The 14592-nt window shown below is 32.6% G+C and overlaps 2 protein-coding genes across 3 annotated transcripts; one reads left to right on the top strand and one right to left on the bottom strand.

The window, feature by feature from the left end:
• Positions 1-3718: 3718 nt before the first annotated feature.
• LOC111881190 (U-box domain-containing protein 3) lies at positions 3719-7432 on the bottom strand. Of its 2 annotated transcripts, none has more exons than XM_023877586.3 (6): positions 7229-7432; positions 6294-6580; positions 6069-6191; positions 4362-5981; positions 4056-4133; positions 3719-3976 (listed from the first exon to the last, which is right to left on the bottom strand). In XM_023877586.3, the coding sequence occupies exons 2-5, from the start codon at positions 6570-6572 to the stop codon at positions 4068-4070; spliced, it is 2088 nt and encodes a 695-aa protein (XP_023733354.1). In that variant the 5' UTR covers positions 6573-6580; positions 7229-7432; the 3' UTR covers positions 3719-3976; positions 4056-4067. The 2 variants fall into 2 exon arrangements, with proteins under 2 accessions (XP_023733354.1, XP_023733353.1); XM_023877585.3 differs by having other exon boundaries at positions 6294-6577; positions 7229-7428.
• Positions 7433-10879: 3447 nt separating this feature from the next.
• LOC111881244 (TOM1-like protein 2) lies at positions 10880-12820 on the top strand. Its single transcript, XM_023877662.3, has 3 exons — positions 10880-11576; positions 11992-12255; positions 12334-12820. The coding sequence occupies exons 1-3, from the start codon at positions 11073-11075 to the stop codon at positions 12667-12669; spliced, it is 1104 nt and encodes a 367-aa protein (XP_023733430.1). The 5' UTR covers positions 10880-11072; the 3' UTR covers positions 12670-12820.
• The last annotated feature ends 1772 nt before the right edge of the window (positions 12821-14592 follow it).

Raw genomic sequence — 14592 nt, 5'->3', positions numbered from 1 at the left:
TGTTTTTGAAACTATTTTTTTAATAAAAACCCAACATAAACTAGTAACTAATTTGGTATATTTTTGTAATTAGAAACAATGTCCTTTGTGGGTTGCTCTCATAACTAGAGTTTTGTTAGAATGATATTTGTAGAGACAAGATAATTTATTAGATTATTATATGATTGATAAACTAATTGGAAATTATGAGGAAATAATTTGTTAATATATTATATGATTAATATATTAATTAGAAATAGATAATTGGTTTGTTAATTTATTATATGATTAATAAATAATATGAAATCAGTTAAATAATTGATTTGTTAATTTATATGTTTAATAAATTAATGTGAAATCATGAGGAATTAATTAATTATTAATTAGAATTGATCTTAAATCATTTAAAGGTCCAAGAGTTGAATTGTAATTGCTCATAACTGAGCAATGAATGAAGATTCTAGAACCCATATATGTGGTGAACGAAATTAGAAGGGATTCTAGGGTTTCCAGAAGTCTTCTGGTGGTAAGTAAGGGAAGAATTTAAACTGGGATTAAATCTATTATTTAAACATTCAAATTTTGTTATGACCCTATGTTACCTAACTATAAATAGGACCCGAAGGCCTATGATTTTCGTTAATAAGATTCCGTAAAGAATACTCTGGTCGCAAATTCCATAGAGAATACTCTGTCGAATAAAAGACTACCCTATGACCACAACCAGACGATGAACAAGAGATAAGGCTAAATAAGTCATTCTAAGGCTATATGATCCTAATCATATATAATTTTTAAAGCATACACCTAGAAATTACTTCTACCAATACAAATTCCAAATCTATCATAGCACCCGATCCACCTAAGCTACAAGGCATCACATATCAAGAAAATCTATCATACAATTCCTGAAAGTATCCTTAGCTTATCCTAGCATCATTCATATCATATAACATATCAATATGTATGGGTATTCTGGGAATCACTTACTTAAGCTCGGCTGATTGCACACATCGCACCCTCTTTTTTTATAAAAAAATATTTTTAGAAATTTGTTTTCTTTTCAAAATATTACCAATTCCTCAGTTTGAGTTCAATCACACCCGAGAGTGTGCTTGAATCCCTCAAACCAAAGCTCTGATACCAACTTGTAACGACCTAAAATCATAAGGTAAAAATTCATATTTAATTTCACCATAAACACCATTTATTCTTATTAACCATTCAAAATTATATCAGGGTAAAAATAGTTATTAGAGTATAATTCTAAAATCATAAAGTGCAGAAACATAGGTGGATGCGTTGCGATCAAACCGGGCCCTTCCCTTTCGAACTGGAAGCACCTGAATCCATAATCATAAAACTGTAAGCACAAAGAGTCCCCCAAAATACCACATACAAAACACATATACATATAACAACACGTGGATATGTCAGGTCCGTATCAACCCCAAGTCTGTATCATAGAGAATCTTTTGTTTGAAAAAAAATCATATAGAATCTTTTGTTTTTAAATTAAATGATGTTATAATCAGCTAATTAAATTGTTTAAAAATATTAATTAAAAAGTATAAAAGACAATCTTACCCTTATGATCTTAAATCAAACAATAAATTTTCAAAGGATCTCACCACTATATATATATATATATATATATATATATATATATATATATATATATATATATATATATATATATATATATATATATATATATACACACACACACTAAGAGAATAAGTTGTTTAGTAATACGAATATGTTCAACCTCACACAACTATTGTCATTTTCACGCATTCTCACTAATTCTTATTCATTTGTGTTATCACATCGTTTTTCACTTATTTTCATTGACAGAATGAGAATAATAATAATAAAAATGTATAATAACCTTATAGACGATTTAATTAGTGAGAATGTGTGATAATGATAATAGTTATGTAAGATTAAATATATTCATATTATCAAACAACATATTTTTTGTTTTTCATTATCACAGAATAGCTTTGTCCACACGTCCGCACAATAAATGTCAATCCATATTTGAACCTAGCTCTCTCTCTTTGTGTGTGTGTGTGTGTGTGTGTGTGTATATATATATATATATATATATATATATATTCTAATCTATACTAATAAATAAAACTCATTTTCTGTCACATGTCATGTTCTCATTGATTTGGATACATGACATTTTAATAGATTTTTAGAATTTATTTATTTCCACATGTAATTTTCTGATTTGTTCACATATCATAACTTATTTAGGTTATAATATTGAGAGAAATAAATGTTTCCTTGAAAAACAATTGATATATTTATAATGAAATAAATGTCATAATTAATGAGAGCTCTAAAATTGATATTGATATTAAATTTAATGTTTAAATATTGATATTAAATTTGTATTTTTAATAAACCCGTGTAGTACACGGGTCTTACACCTAGTAAAAGAATATATTTAATCCCATATTGACAAGTGTCATACAAGTAGAACTCCTCATTAATGTTATATATCACATATCATTCCACTTGTTAACCTATTAATTATCCATTTCAAATTTTAAATTTCCACTCTAATTTTATTATATTAATAAAAATAATAATTGATTCTTTATTTTAAATTTCAATTTTTAAAATTTCTTCTTTTAATTATATTAAATTAATAATATTAGATTAAAAAATAAAATAAAATTAATATAAATTATAAGATGATATATAACTTCACGTATTTATTTAAATCAACGATTATAATTTTATATAACTAAAAGAATATCTATTAAATAATAATTTATTTAAAATAATTGATTGGTAGTTTTGATTTTTAATATGAAAATTTAATTAATTTTATAACCGTGATTATCACGGGTTATAAACTAATATATATATATATATATATATATATATATATATATATATATATATATATATATATATATATAGAGAGAGAGAGAGAGAGAAAGAGAGAGAGAGAACTAAAGAAGACAAGTAAGAATAATTAGCAAGCAAAAGTGGGCTTTTATGGAGGACTCGTTTTATAAAGGCCTATAATCCATAATTGAGTTATCTCTAACCCATGTTGAGACCCCTTTTTCTCATAAGAATTAAGAGGTAGGAGGAGGTCACCAAGAATCGGGTGGGGCCGGTGAGCATGTTTCCGTGGCTCGGTGTCGGTGCTATTCGACATTTCTCTTTAACCCAAAAAAAAAAAAGAACCTTAAAATGGACTTTCCGTGTTTTTTTTCAAGGTTTCTTTTATCGGGCCACCGGAACGGAAATAATTGAAGGACTTGTATACTTTTGATTAAAAGGATGTCCTTTTGGGAATACTGTTTGGGCTGGGCATTCTCCGATTTTATAACATAAAACCAAAGTAGTAACAATTTCTTTTTTTTTTTTTTTAAATACAAAAAACAACTCGGTTTTCTCAAAAGCAAGAAACCAAACCGACTTTGTTTGCAATTGCTGAGTGCTGACCCCCTAGGATTTGGGTCTAGTACAGTAACTAGTACCTCGTCCTATGAGTATGAATTGTATTCTTTTTGTAGCGGGTCCCACACCTCTCCATCCAAATCTTTATCTTTATCTCTGGAAATGGAATTATGGCATTATGGCTGAGCTACTACTGCGTCCCACTCCCATGACCCATCCGTTCCCTTAAAACGGGTCCTCATGGTTTTTGTACAAATATAAATCTTTCTTCCTAGCAAAATATCATAAATATAAACAAAAAAAAATGTTGCTCTCCGTGAACCCGAACCATTTGATTAAAATCATAGATTCATGGGTTTTTTTTCCTTCGATCATTCTCTTTACATACTATGCGATAACAACACAAGAATCCACAAGACAAAAAATATAATGAAAAGAAATCACTCTTTTAACCAACAACAAGCCTGAAACTGATCTAACCCTTCACTTTCATGTCCCCATCACCACCATTGATATTCAAAAATCTTCAAACTTTTCAGATAACTTGATGTGGAAACGAACACATCTGCAAGAAAACATAAGATGCGTTATATTTTTTATGAAAAGACGCAAGGATTTTTAGAGAAACTTAGAAGAATGAAAACCTCTTTTGTCTCTCAAGATTTCCCTCTTCCAGAAGCATTTTCACGCTGGCTGCGAAAGTGACTCAGAAGTTGTTGTGCCTGCAGAAATTATTTATTTGCTTAATGACTACGCAACTTAATCAATCAATGAAACAAAAAACAAATATACATATGATGGCATGATGTATACAAAAAAAAAAATCTTTCTTTTTTGTCTGATTGAGCTGAATGAATTGTATGAATATGAGTAAAAATTACTATTTTACCCTTTTTTTTTAAGAAAAAATGATGGTAAATAACAAATGAATGTTTGTTGAGCATTTTTACCTTCTCCTTGGCTCTTGATGTCCCGGACTGGGACAATGCAACTAAAGGCGGGACAGCCCCTTCTTGAAGAACAAGGCGACAATATTTAGGACTGCCAAGACAAAGCTGCAAAAGTATAGAAGCAGCATTCTCTTTTCCCCTCGGAGTCCCTGATTCCACCACCTCAACCAACAACGGAATCCCACCTTCCTTTGCAATCGCCAAACACCCTTCCGGAACACTCGACAGATTCGAAAGCAAAGCAACGGATTTATCAACCATTTCCGATTCCGGTTCCATCAACTCCACAAGATACTTCACCGCCCCCGCTTGAATAATCCGCGCTTTATTCTCGTGAAATATCGATAAATTAAACAAAGCAGTCGCTGCATCTTTCTTCCCTCTTAGTGTCCCCGATCTTAAAAGGTCAACCAACGGTTTGACCGCACCCGATTGACCGATTTTGACCCGGTATTCTTCCAACAACGAGAGGCTGAATAAGGCTGCAGCCGCGTTCTCTTTCGCACACGGGTTTCCGGTTTCCAAAACGTGAATTAACGGGTCGATCGCACCTGATTCCGCTATCATTGACTTTATGTTTCCGTTGATTGAAAGATTTAAAAGAGCAGTCACCGCGTGTTCTTGAGTTATTTTTATGTTGGATCGTAACAGTTGCAAGAGCGGTTGGATGGCTCCGGATTGTCCTATCATGGTTCGGTTTTCCATGTTGTTTTTGGCAAGGAATCGTAATTCCGCTGCGGCTTTCGTTTGGGCCGAATTGGAATTGGATTTGAGGTCGTTTACAAGTTGTTCGATGAGTGAAGATGTTGTTATATCGTTTGGTGAAGAATCAAGTGGAAGGGAGACCGTTCTTGGGTAGTTTCGGTTTCCGCCGTCTGACGGCCATTGCGAGAACCCAGAACCGGAATCGGAAGCGATTTCTCCGGAATTGGAAACGGAAATGTGTTGGTAATCGGAACTGGAAACAGCGGTTGATGTCGATCCGGTCCTGCTGTGACTACATGACTCTACGGGGGATCGATGATCAAACCCATTTTCATCTTTTTGTGTCAAATGGCTAACCGTTTCCAATTCCGGTTGATTGTGGTCAACGGTTCGGTTGACTTTTACATTGTTTTCATCGCACCAATTTGAAATCAAAGCTTTGACTGTGTAATTCGGGATCAAATTGGTGTGTGAAAGTGTTTGACGGGTTACTGGACATCTTGTGAATCCATGATCAAGCCATTTTTTGATGGAATCTCTTTCATAAGTTTGTCCTGTGGCCACGATTACTGGATCAAACATGAGTTGCAGGGACAACGGGCAGATGAAATATGAAGGGACTGAAACACCATTAATGGCTTTCAAGCTTTCAAGATTTACCATGGTTTCTCTTATATGAAAGATAAGGTCAACGATGTGATTGACTTGATTTGACTGGTCAACTTTCAAGTTTTCTTTTTCCACTGCAATGCTCTCTTTTAGCAGTTCTTGGCTTGATGACAAATGAAGCAACTCTATGATTTCTGTTAGATGTTCTAATGGTGGAACCTTTCCTTCTCTTATGAACTTCATGGCCTCTTCTACTTTTTCAGATGCTGTTTCCAACTTTAAACTCTCAAATTCCTCCATACAACGCTGAAATAGCAACACACTATCGTTATTTAGGGTTGAATTTCAAATTTTCCCCAAGTTTTATTTTTAATTTTAGGGTTAAATGCATACCTGAATATCAGCTAAAGAAGTAGATGTTGGTGGTAATGATGATTCCAATGACCTGAATACAGTTTCACATATCTTGATTGAATAGCTTCTGATTTTAACAATTAGTTCTCGGCTTTGAACAGCCTGGAAACATTTTCAAGTATAAAAACAGATTAATGTCTATTTTTTTATCTTTGTTAAAGAAAGTTATATCATCGACCTCATAATAAGAAAGAAGAAACACACCCCACAAATTTTGCTGGAGTGAAAACCCCAATTCTCAATGAACTCTCGAGCCTCATTTACAGCTACATCAAGTTCCTCAAACTCCTTGTGCAAAATTTCATCTGAATGTATGTGTGCATCATCAATGTTATCAAGTATACGTTTAAAAAGCTTCAGTGAACCAGCAACATCTTTGTACTCCTTCTGACATGGCAAGTTCTTGGGTACACCAAATGTGACAAGATGGATGAATCGAGAAAAGCTGTTACTTAGACATCTTAATACCTTTTCTACACCCATCTGTCCTGCTTAAGTAGTTACAGAAAAAACAAAATTAAGAACTTCTAAATAATCAAGATAACACTTTCAGACTCATTTAAGAGCCTCTTATAGGATTAAAATGTCAAAAACAACCAAAAAGTTCAATGCCCACATGAAGTAAACCTCTCTAGCTATAAACCAATAACAATGGACCACAATGTCACTTATGCAAGCTCGATAGAAGTTTTCATCATTCTATCTCAATGTCTAGTATCACAAGAAAACTAATTGCAGCATTGCACATGGATGATGGATCAGACAAATAGTCGAACAACTGGTGTCCAATAATACAAACCACGATCCTGGGAGTTTTTACATGCCAAAATCTCGTATCAAAACTATCACAAATCTATGTTTATGACTGTTTCTCTGTAAGTTAATCGCATATTGATAATATGTTTCAAAACCTATGCTTGAAATTACATGAACCCACTTCGCAACTTTGCTGACATCCAAAATTCACAAAACCCCAACAAATAATATGCAGAAAAAAAGCTATAAACCAACGAAACAAACTGACTTTCTTCGAATTCAATCGAATACACATCAAATTATTGTTCGAAGCAACATGAAATAAATCAATAACTTACAAAACGACAAAAAAGAGTTGAGATATTTGGGAACCGGAAACAAACCTAATGTTGGTAGTCGTAGGTAAACACCGATAACATAAACAGATCTGAATCAAACCCACAAAGGAATAATCTTTATGGTGAAACGTCCATCTGGGTATATGAATTTTCGCCAACACTTGGAAGAGTGAATCATGAGAATGATACAGAAGAAGGGGAAAAGGAGAAAGGGGTTAAATCGGTGGGTCCATAACTCAATATAGTTGCAGGGTTTGTTGGCGATTTAATTGAATATTGATTTGGTGCTAATTCGGGTTAATTAATTATGCATAAATCATGATTAAAGAAGCAAAAAGTCGGAAAACTTTGTCTTGAATAGATGGAGGTGATGCAAGAAATTGACATCCAACAATATTCAACCCCAATGAGTCAATGTCTCCATATGCAAATTAGATAAAACATTTTATTATTAGTAGCAGTGATATTAATTAAGCTAATTATTTAAGTTAATATCGAAGGATAATAAGAATATGCGTTTGAAAAATGACCGATATCTTCCGGAGGAGATCATTCTAAAGCATCCACAAAAATAAAAATAAAAAATTTTGACAAAAAAGTCCATGAATTTTGGATTTGGAAAAAAGAAAAACTTCATAATTTCAAGAATAATTCTGGAATTTTGATAAAACAATTCGCTTTTATTAAAATCTAATAAGAAAAACATAAAAATCTTTAATAAGAAAAACATAAAAATAAGAAATGGGAAGTACATATATATATATATATATATATATATATATATATATATATATATATATATATATATATATATATATATATATATATATATATATATATATTTTGTTAATAAGCTCGTTTATAAATGTTTATTTAATTAATATCTCTTATTGTTATTATTATTATTAGAGTAATTACATAAATCATCCATGTCATGTAGGTTGAGGTTTAGGATATATTACAGATTTAGTCTCTACCTTTCTTTTTTATTCGGACAGTCCTTATAATATTATTTTGTTGTGATTTTTGTCACATAGTAATTATATAAAGATTGTTATATCCTTTTTTATTTTATTTTAATTTATCTTTTTATTGTTTATGATATTTATAATAAGATTAATGTATATGGTCCGCCCCATACCTTATTAGCGGTCATCATGTAAGGTCTCTCTCTTTACCCAAAAAGCCCCACAACTGGCGAAACAATATTTTTGGCGCTTAGGCGGCAATCTCACTAGAGAAGACATAAACATCGTGGAAACAAAACACACAACCTATATGAAATCCATTCTGATTCCGCATCGGCATTGAAACTTAGACCCAACATTTGAACACGGTTAAGATAATATTCTATCTTCTTTCTCAATGCGAACATACCTATGGAAACTATCCATATATATACATAAAAATTTAGACATATATGGTTGTTTGCCAGAAACCGAATGATTTAGTGTTCAACCATTAAGAGGCTTTAATCTTTGCAAAACATATTTTCAAATTATCAAACCTCTCAATCCTTAAAACCAAAATCAAACCCCTCGAAATTGACAGCATAATTTGTTGCTCGTTTACCCGCTACATCTATGTAAAACTTTCTTTTATTTTTATATGAAATCTATAATCCATTACAATCAAAATTAATAATTAACTAGCACAAGTTATTGCAAATTTTCAAAAAAGAAAACACACACACACACACAAAATTAACAAGAGCCTAAACAATAAAAAACACGTTTCAAAAAGCACATAACCTAAACATGAAAGAGTGTGGACAATAGAATATATCTAGTTAGCATAATAGTTAATGGAAAGTATTTAAAGAAGCTTATATATTTTATAGAGACGTAACATCCAAAATTAGAAAGCTGGTATCCAAAATTTGTATCAGGACTACGTAACCTTGAAGCTCTACATGATTCAATATGAAGACATGAAGCAAAAAGGATTAGGGGTTTTCATCCAAAAATCGGACGACATGGACAATTTAGATGATTACATCCTAGTATGTGATTTAACAAAAAAAAACACCATCATAGAGAGAGAGAGAGAGAGAGAAAGAGAAATGGTATTTGTAGGGAAAGAGGATGAGGTGTTGGCATTAAAGCTTCTTTGTTTTCTCTCTTTCACTCTTACACATAAACTGTGTTGTACCGGTCACAATAAAAGAAAAGAGAGGGCAATATAGGCAAAAGGAAGGAAAAAATGGTTCGGAGGGAATGTAATACCTAAATTGTCCAAAGGATTTTTGGCCCCGTCTTATTCGATTTAGTCATAGGCACATTTAATAGGTTACCAAATGCTCATAGGGTTGTTTTGGTAAGCCTTTTAATGGTTCCATTAAGAGATGCTCTAAAGAAGTCAGTAAACATTTGGTTTGGCTTATATTAGCTTCTGAATGGGACAATCCACCTTTTAATGGCTATTAATCGGTCATATATGTTAGCATCGTTGAATGGCGTTGAACAAACGAAAAAACCCTCAATTTCCCTTGAAGAATCGCCACCACCGTCGTGAATTATCCTCATTTGTCTCAAACTACGAATCATCGTCGTTCTTCTCTGCTGGAAACACAAAATCAACACTATATGACTGTTTCCTAAGAGATGGTCGATTTTAATGGAAAAACATATATTTTCTTAGTTATTTTCTGGCGACCAAAGACAAGGTTTCTTTCTCAACACATTTCACTAGGGAATATGTTTATAGTCTTATATATGATAGAAAGAACAATTCCAATTTCTCAGTTACTCGGTTATCTATCGGTGCACCAATTTCACACATATCTTATTGTAATTGGTTTAACCACATGATTTCATTTTAAGTACCAAATTTGTTGATTTGTACAACACAATCACATGTAAGTGTCTTTTTTGGAACATTTTGATTTTTAGGCGTGCCTTTAATGGTCTTTACAATGTTGTCTTGTATAAATATGCATTTAAATTAATCTGAACCGTAACGGTAGTTTGTGAGGTTGAGATGCGGTGATGAATCTTGTCGATTTACTTGCCATAACTGGGAGTGAAAAATCAGGCCATTGTGTCGTGTTTTTGTCTGACACGACACGACAATGTTTTATGTAACATGAACACGATCTCGGGTCTTTTTAACTAACACGAAAACCAACCCATTAAAAAACGACAAACACGACAAAGATAACATGACATAACAATTAATGTATTTAATTAATATTTATTCACACATAACACGAAAACCATGACAAAAAGATCTTAAACCGTGTCAATTTTGTTTTAAATTTTGAACACTAACACGACGTCAAACACGACATGACACGACGTCGTGTTTTTTACACTTGACATGAACACAAATTCAAATTTCAGTTTCATCTCAATTTCGTTTCGTGTCGTGTATTTTTGTCTTGTGGTGTCATCAATTGCCACCCTAGCCATAGCCTCCTTAGTATTATAATGTTTTGGATAATATGTCAAGCAAATAATTTAGCAACCATGAAGATTCGAGGTAATGGCTATGATAATATTTGAATATCATATGGCACCTTGATGCATTTTGTGATACCGATATTTGATTATGTGGAAACATGCATTTTAGAGATTATGAAATAGACCATAATAGTCAACCATTAAATGGTGTAAAAGGCTTACCAAAATAGCATATATTGCTTATATTCGATTTTTACATTGGTCTTCATCTAATTTAATAAACTGATCTTTTTACATGGTTGATGGTAAGCATTATGAACAGCGTATAAACCGCCACGCGTATCTCACTCGTTTTTACCTCTTCCAAAGCTCACATCAAACACCGTTTCCACTTTCCCCTTCTCTACCAGTAACACCCCCTGAGAATTCATCATACTCTTGTTAGGGCTTAATCTCTGTTCTGATTTCAGATTGCAGTTTCATCTGAGATGGATAAACTAGATAAATTCAAACTAGCATCATCTTCTTTCGGTGAGCGATTGATGACAGGCGGAGTTCAGATGAGTCGTATGGTCGGCACGAAGATGAAGGAAATCTTACAAGCGCCGACGCCTGAATCAAAGATCGTCGACGAAGCGACGCTAGAGACGATGGAGGAGCCTAATTGGGGGTTAAACTTAAGGATTTGTGCCATGATTAATAGTGAAGAGTTCAACGGAACGGAGATCGTGAAAGCGATTAAGAAGAAAATTACGTCCGGTAAGAGCGCGGTTAGTCAGAGGCTGAGCCTTGATTTGTTGGAGACGTGTACATCGAACTGTGATAAGGTTTTCTCGGAGGTGGCGTCGGAGAAGGTTCTTGATGATATGGTTACGATGGTTCAGGATGTTCGGACGGATGAACGGAATAGGACTAAGGCGGTGCGGTTAATCAGAGCATGGGGCGAGTCTGAGGACCTTATGTATCTGCCTGTTTTCCGTCAAACTCACTTGGTGAAGCATCTCTTTACTTGTTTGTTTTTGCTTTTATGTCTTCATATTGCTGAAACTTGTTTTATCCTTACTATCCTAGTGTTTGGGTCAATGCACCCAAATCACCATTAAAGTTAAAAAATTTATATATACTCTGGAGCTTTATTTGTAAGGACTTTACAAGGTAGATTTTACAAGAACATGTATGTAGATTGCTTTGAAGCTATGTTTGAAGAAAAAGGTTTCTTTAACAACTTTATCAGGGAGCTTACAAGTAAACTTTCAGTCTTGTAATTTGTATTCAATTGTATGCAAATGAAAGTATGTCTATGGTGGTATTATTAAGAAAGGAATCTTTGCCTGTGTTGGTGTATAAAAGAAAATACATTGCCCAAAATGGGAATTGATCTAACATACATATGCATATATGTGACAGAGCCTGAAAGCCAATGGGATTCCGCCAGCATCAAGCCCTATGTATCAAACAGTGGAGTCTCTGGTTCATCAACAACCTATTCCACCACCTGATAGATTCCCTTTACCAGATATTGACTTAATGGGTATAGAAGATGACACCTCACCATATACCTACACTGATCAATCTGTTGAACAAAAGAAAGAATCACTCTTGGTTAGCAGAAACAGCCTTGACCTTCTATCCAGCATACTCAATTCTGGAATTGACCCCATACCAATTAACGTAAGTCAAAATTTATCTGATTAATGCATTGCAAATTAAATTGGTGATAAAGTAATTTAATTATCTTGGTGTTTACAGGACGAGTTAACTGTTAGCATGTTGGAAAAGTGCAAGGAATCTTTGCCTGTGGTTCAAAGAATAGCAGAAACAACAACCGATGATGATATACTGCTTTTTGAAGCTTTGAATCTGCATGATGAGATTGAACAGATCATCTCCAGATGTGCAGAGATCAAAGAGACAATGGGATCTGAGCCATTGGAAGTTGATGATACAAAACAAACAGAAACCATCTTTGAAACAAAGTCAAACAACACAGAGGGAACCGGGTCAACTATTGATGCCAAAGTCAAAGGAAACGAAACATCACTCATCCATAAAGACGAGAGTATGGAGAAGGAAGAAGCTGTTTGAAACATGTTCTATCGCCCTTTATTCGTGCTAGATTCAATAATTGGTAGATTTGAACAATCTTGCAATTTGTACGAATAATTGTTCCCAACTCTGCTATTTAGTGTCGATCGTTTTCATTAGTAATGTTAATCCGTATGCTATTTAGTGTCAATCGTTTGAAACATTCCTTATAAAGGTTGCTCAACATCTAACAGTACAAGGATGGGTGAATACAATGAATGTTCCTATTATCATCATCATCATTAAAATTAGCTCTAAAAAGTTTGTCCAAGTTTCGGGTTTGAACAAATAAAGTGTATTGAAAGAAAAAAGGCGAGTTTGATGTCAAGAATACGACCGAGAACCGATGAATACAGTGAATATATGTCTGGATTCATTAAACAAAACTTTTTGCATTTACTATTTATTTCAATTCATCATCCAATGGACATTGATGGCCAAAAGGTCCAATTAACGTAACCCTAATTTAAGTGATTTTTTTTTTTTTTTTTGAGGTCCCAAGACATATGTGATCTTCTTCATGACACGTTATGTGAGTTGATATTATTGGGCCCACCTCTATTTATAACCGATCAATTTGATCAAATGTAACCTATTGGCTACGGCATTGTCTGTTTAGTTAATTTTGGAGGTGTTAATTGCACATGTTAATACTTGATAGCTAAAGGGTAAAATAATTCTTTTTTTGGCTACGCCTACAATGGAAGATAGAAGCGAATTTAATAACCAGCGGAAAGTTCAGTTGGTATCGTCTAAACTTAGATTACATTTACCTCTTCAATATTTTCAAACATAAAATATATTTTACTTTTTCTTTGTACCATTGTAAAAATAATTTTGTAGTACATCATAATACTGAAATATGAAATTTTATTTAATTTAATAAATTGTATGTCATTTTTCATAGAAACTTGTATTGCAAAATGCAAATATCATTTGAATTTGAAACTAGTTTTCTGGTTGTTCGTGTAGAATGCAATCTCTAGTTTAATTGTTATCTTTGTCCTTTCTTCAAGTCGTTACAACCTTAAATAATGTTGACTTTGACTCTACTTTCATTCTTTGACTTTTCTTTCTAAAATTTGTGAACCATTATCGTTGTTGACTTTGCTTCCTTTTCTGAAAGTAAAACAAAAGCACTATATTGTGTTTTCCATGTTCATTCAAAATAGCTGATTGTATTTTGATCATTTATTATGATTAATTTGCAATGAGAAGTATAGCATAACTAGAAGTGGTAGTTTCGATTACGTTATTTAAAATTAGTTTATTTAAAGTATATCTTATTTTCGATTCGCTAAATGAGTGAAATTTAAAATAGTTAAACGGTTAAATATGTTATTTATTCCTAAAGTTTAATAAATATATGCGTATATGAAAATGAGAGTCATGTGAAGTTTTAAACAAGTTAATGGTAAAAAGTAGAAGATAAAAAATACTATTACTCCGTATAAAGCATTATATAAGACCTCGACGGCAAACACTTGCTCTTTTTAAATAAAAAATTGAGAATAATTAAAAGAAACTTTTTTAATAATTAATTTACATAAAATAAAGGAAACGAAAATCTTGGGGACATGCCTGGTTAACTGGTTTTGTCCGTATTCAAGATTCAACTTTTGCCTTTCATATCCCTGACCCCTCAAACCCTGTTCTTTTAAATATCTTTTACACAAATTATATTAAAAAACATTTGGCAAAATACTAAAATCACATTGTTTTTATGTTTTATATACACATCGTCTTTGAATATTGGCAAATCATATTAAAATGTTTCTTTCTTTTAATTTATATTTTATAGATTTTATTTTTCTAAGTTAATGAGTTTATGTAATAAATTAATAATCATATCAAAAACATTGTTGTATAAAGTCGGTTTCTTTATTCGGTAATCATATTCTTTTTACTTTTTAGTTGTTTATA

Source organism: Lactuca sativa, chromosome 9 (assembly GCF_002870075.4).
Source record: "Lactuca sativa cultivar Salinas chromosome 9, Lsat_Salinas_v11, whole genome shotgun sequence".
NCBI lineage: Eukaryota > Viridiplantae > Streptophyta > Magnoliopsida > Asterales > Asteraceae > Lactuca > Lactuca sativa.
The sequence above is the reverse complement of the archived record's forward strand: the minus strand, read 5'-3'. Positions and strand labels throughout refer to the sequence as shown.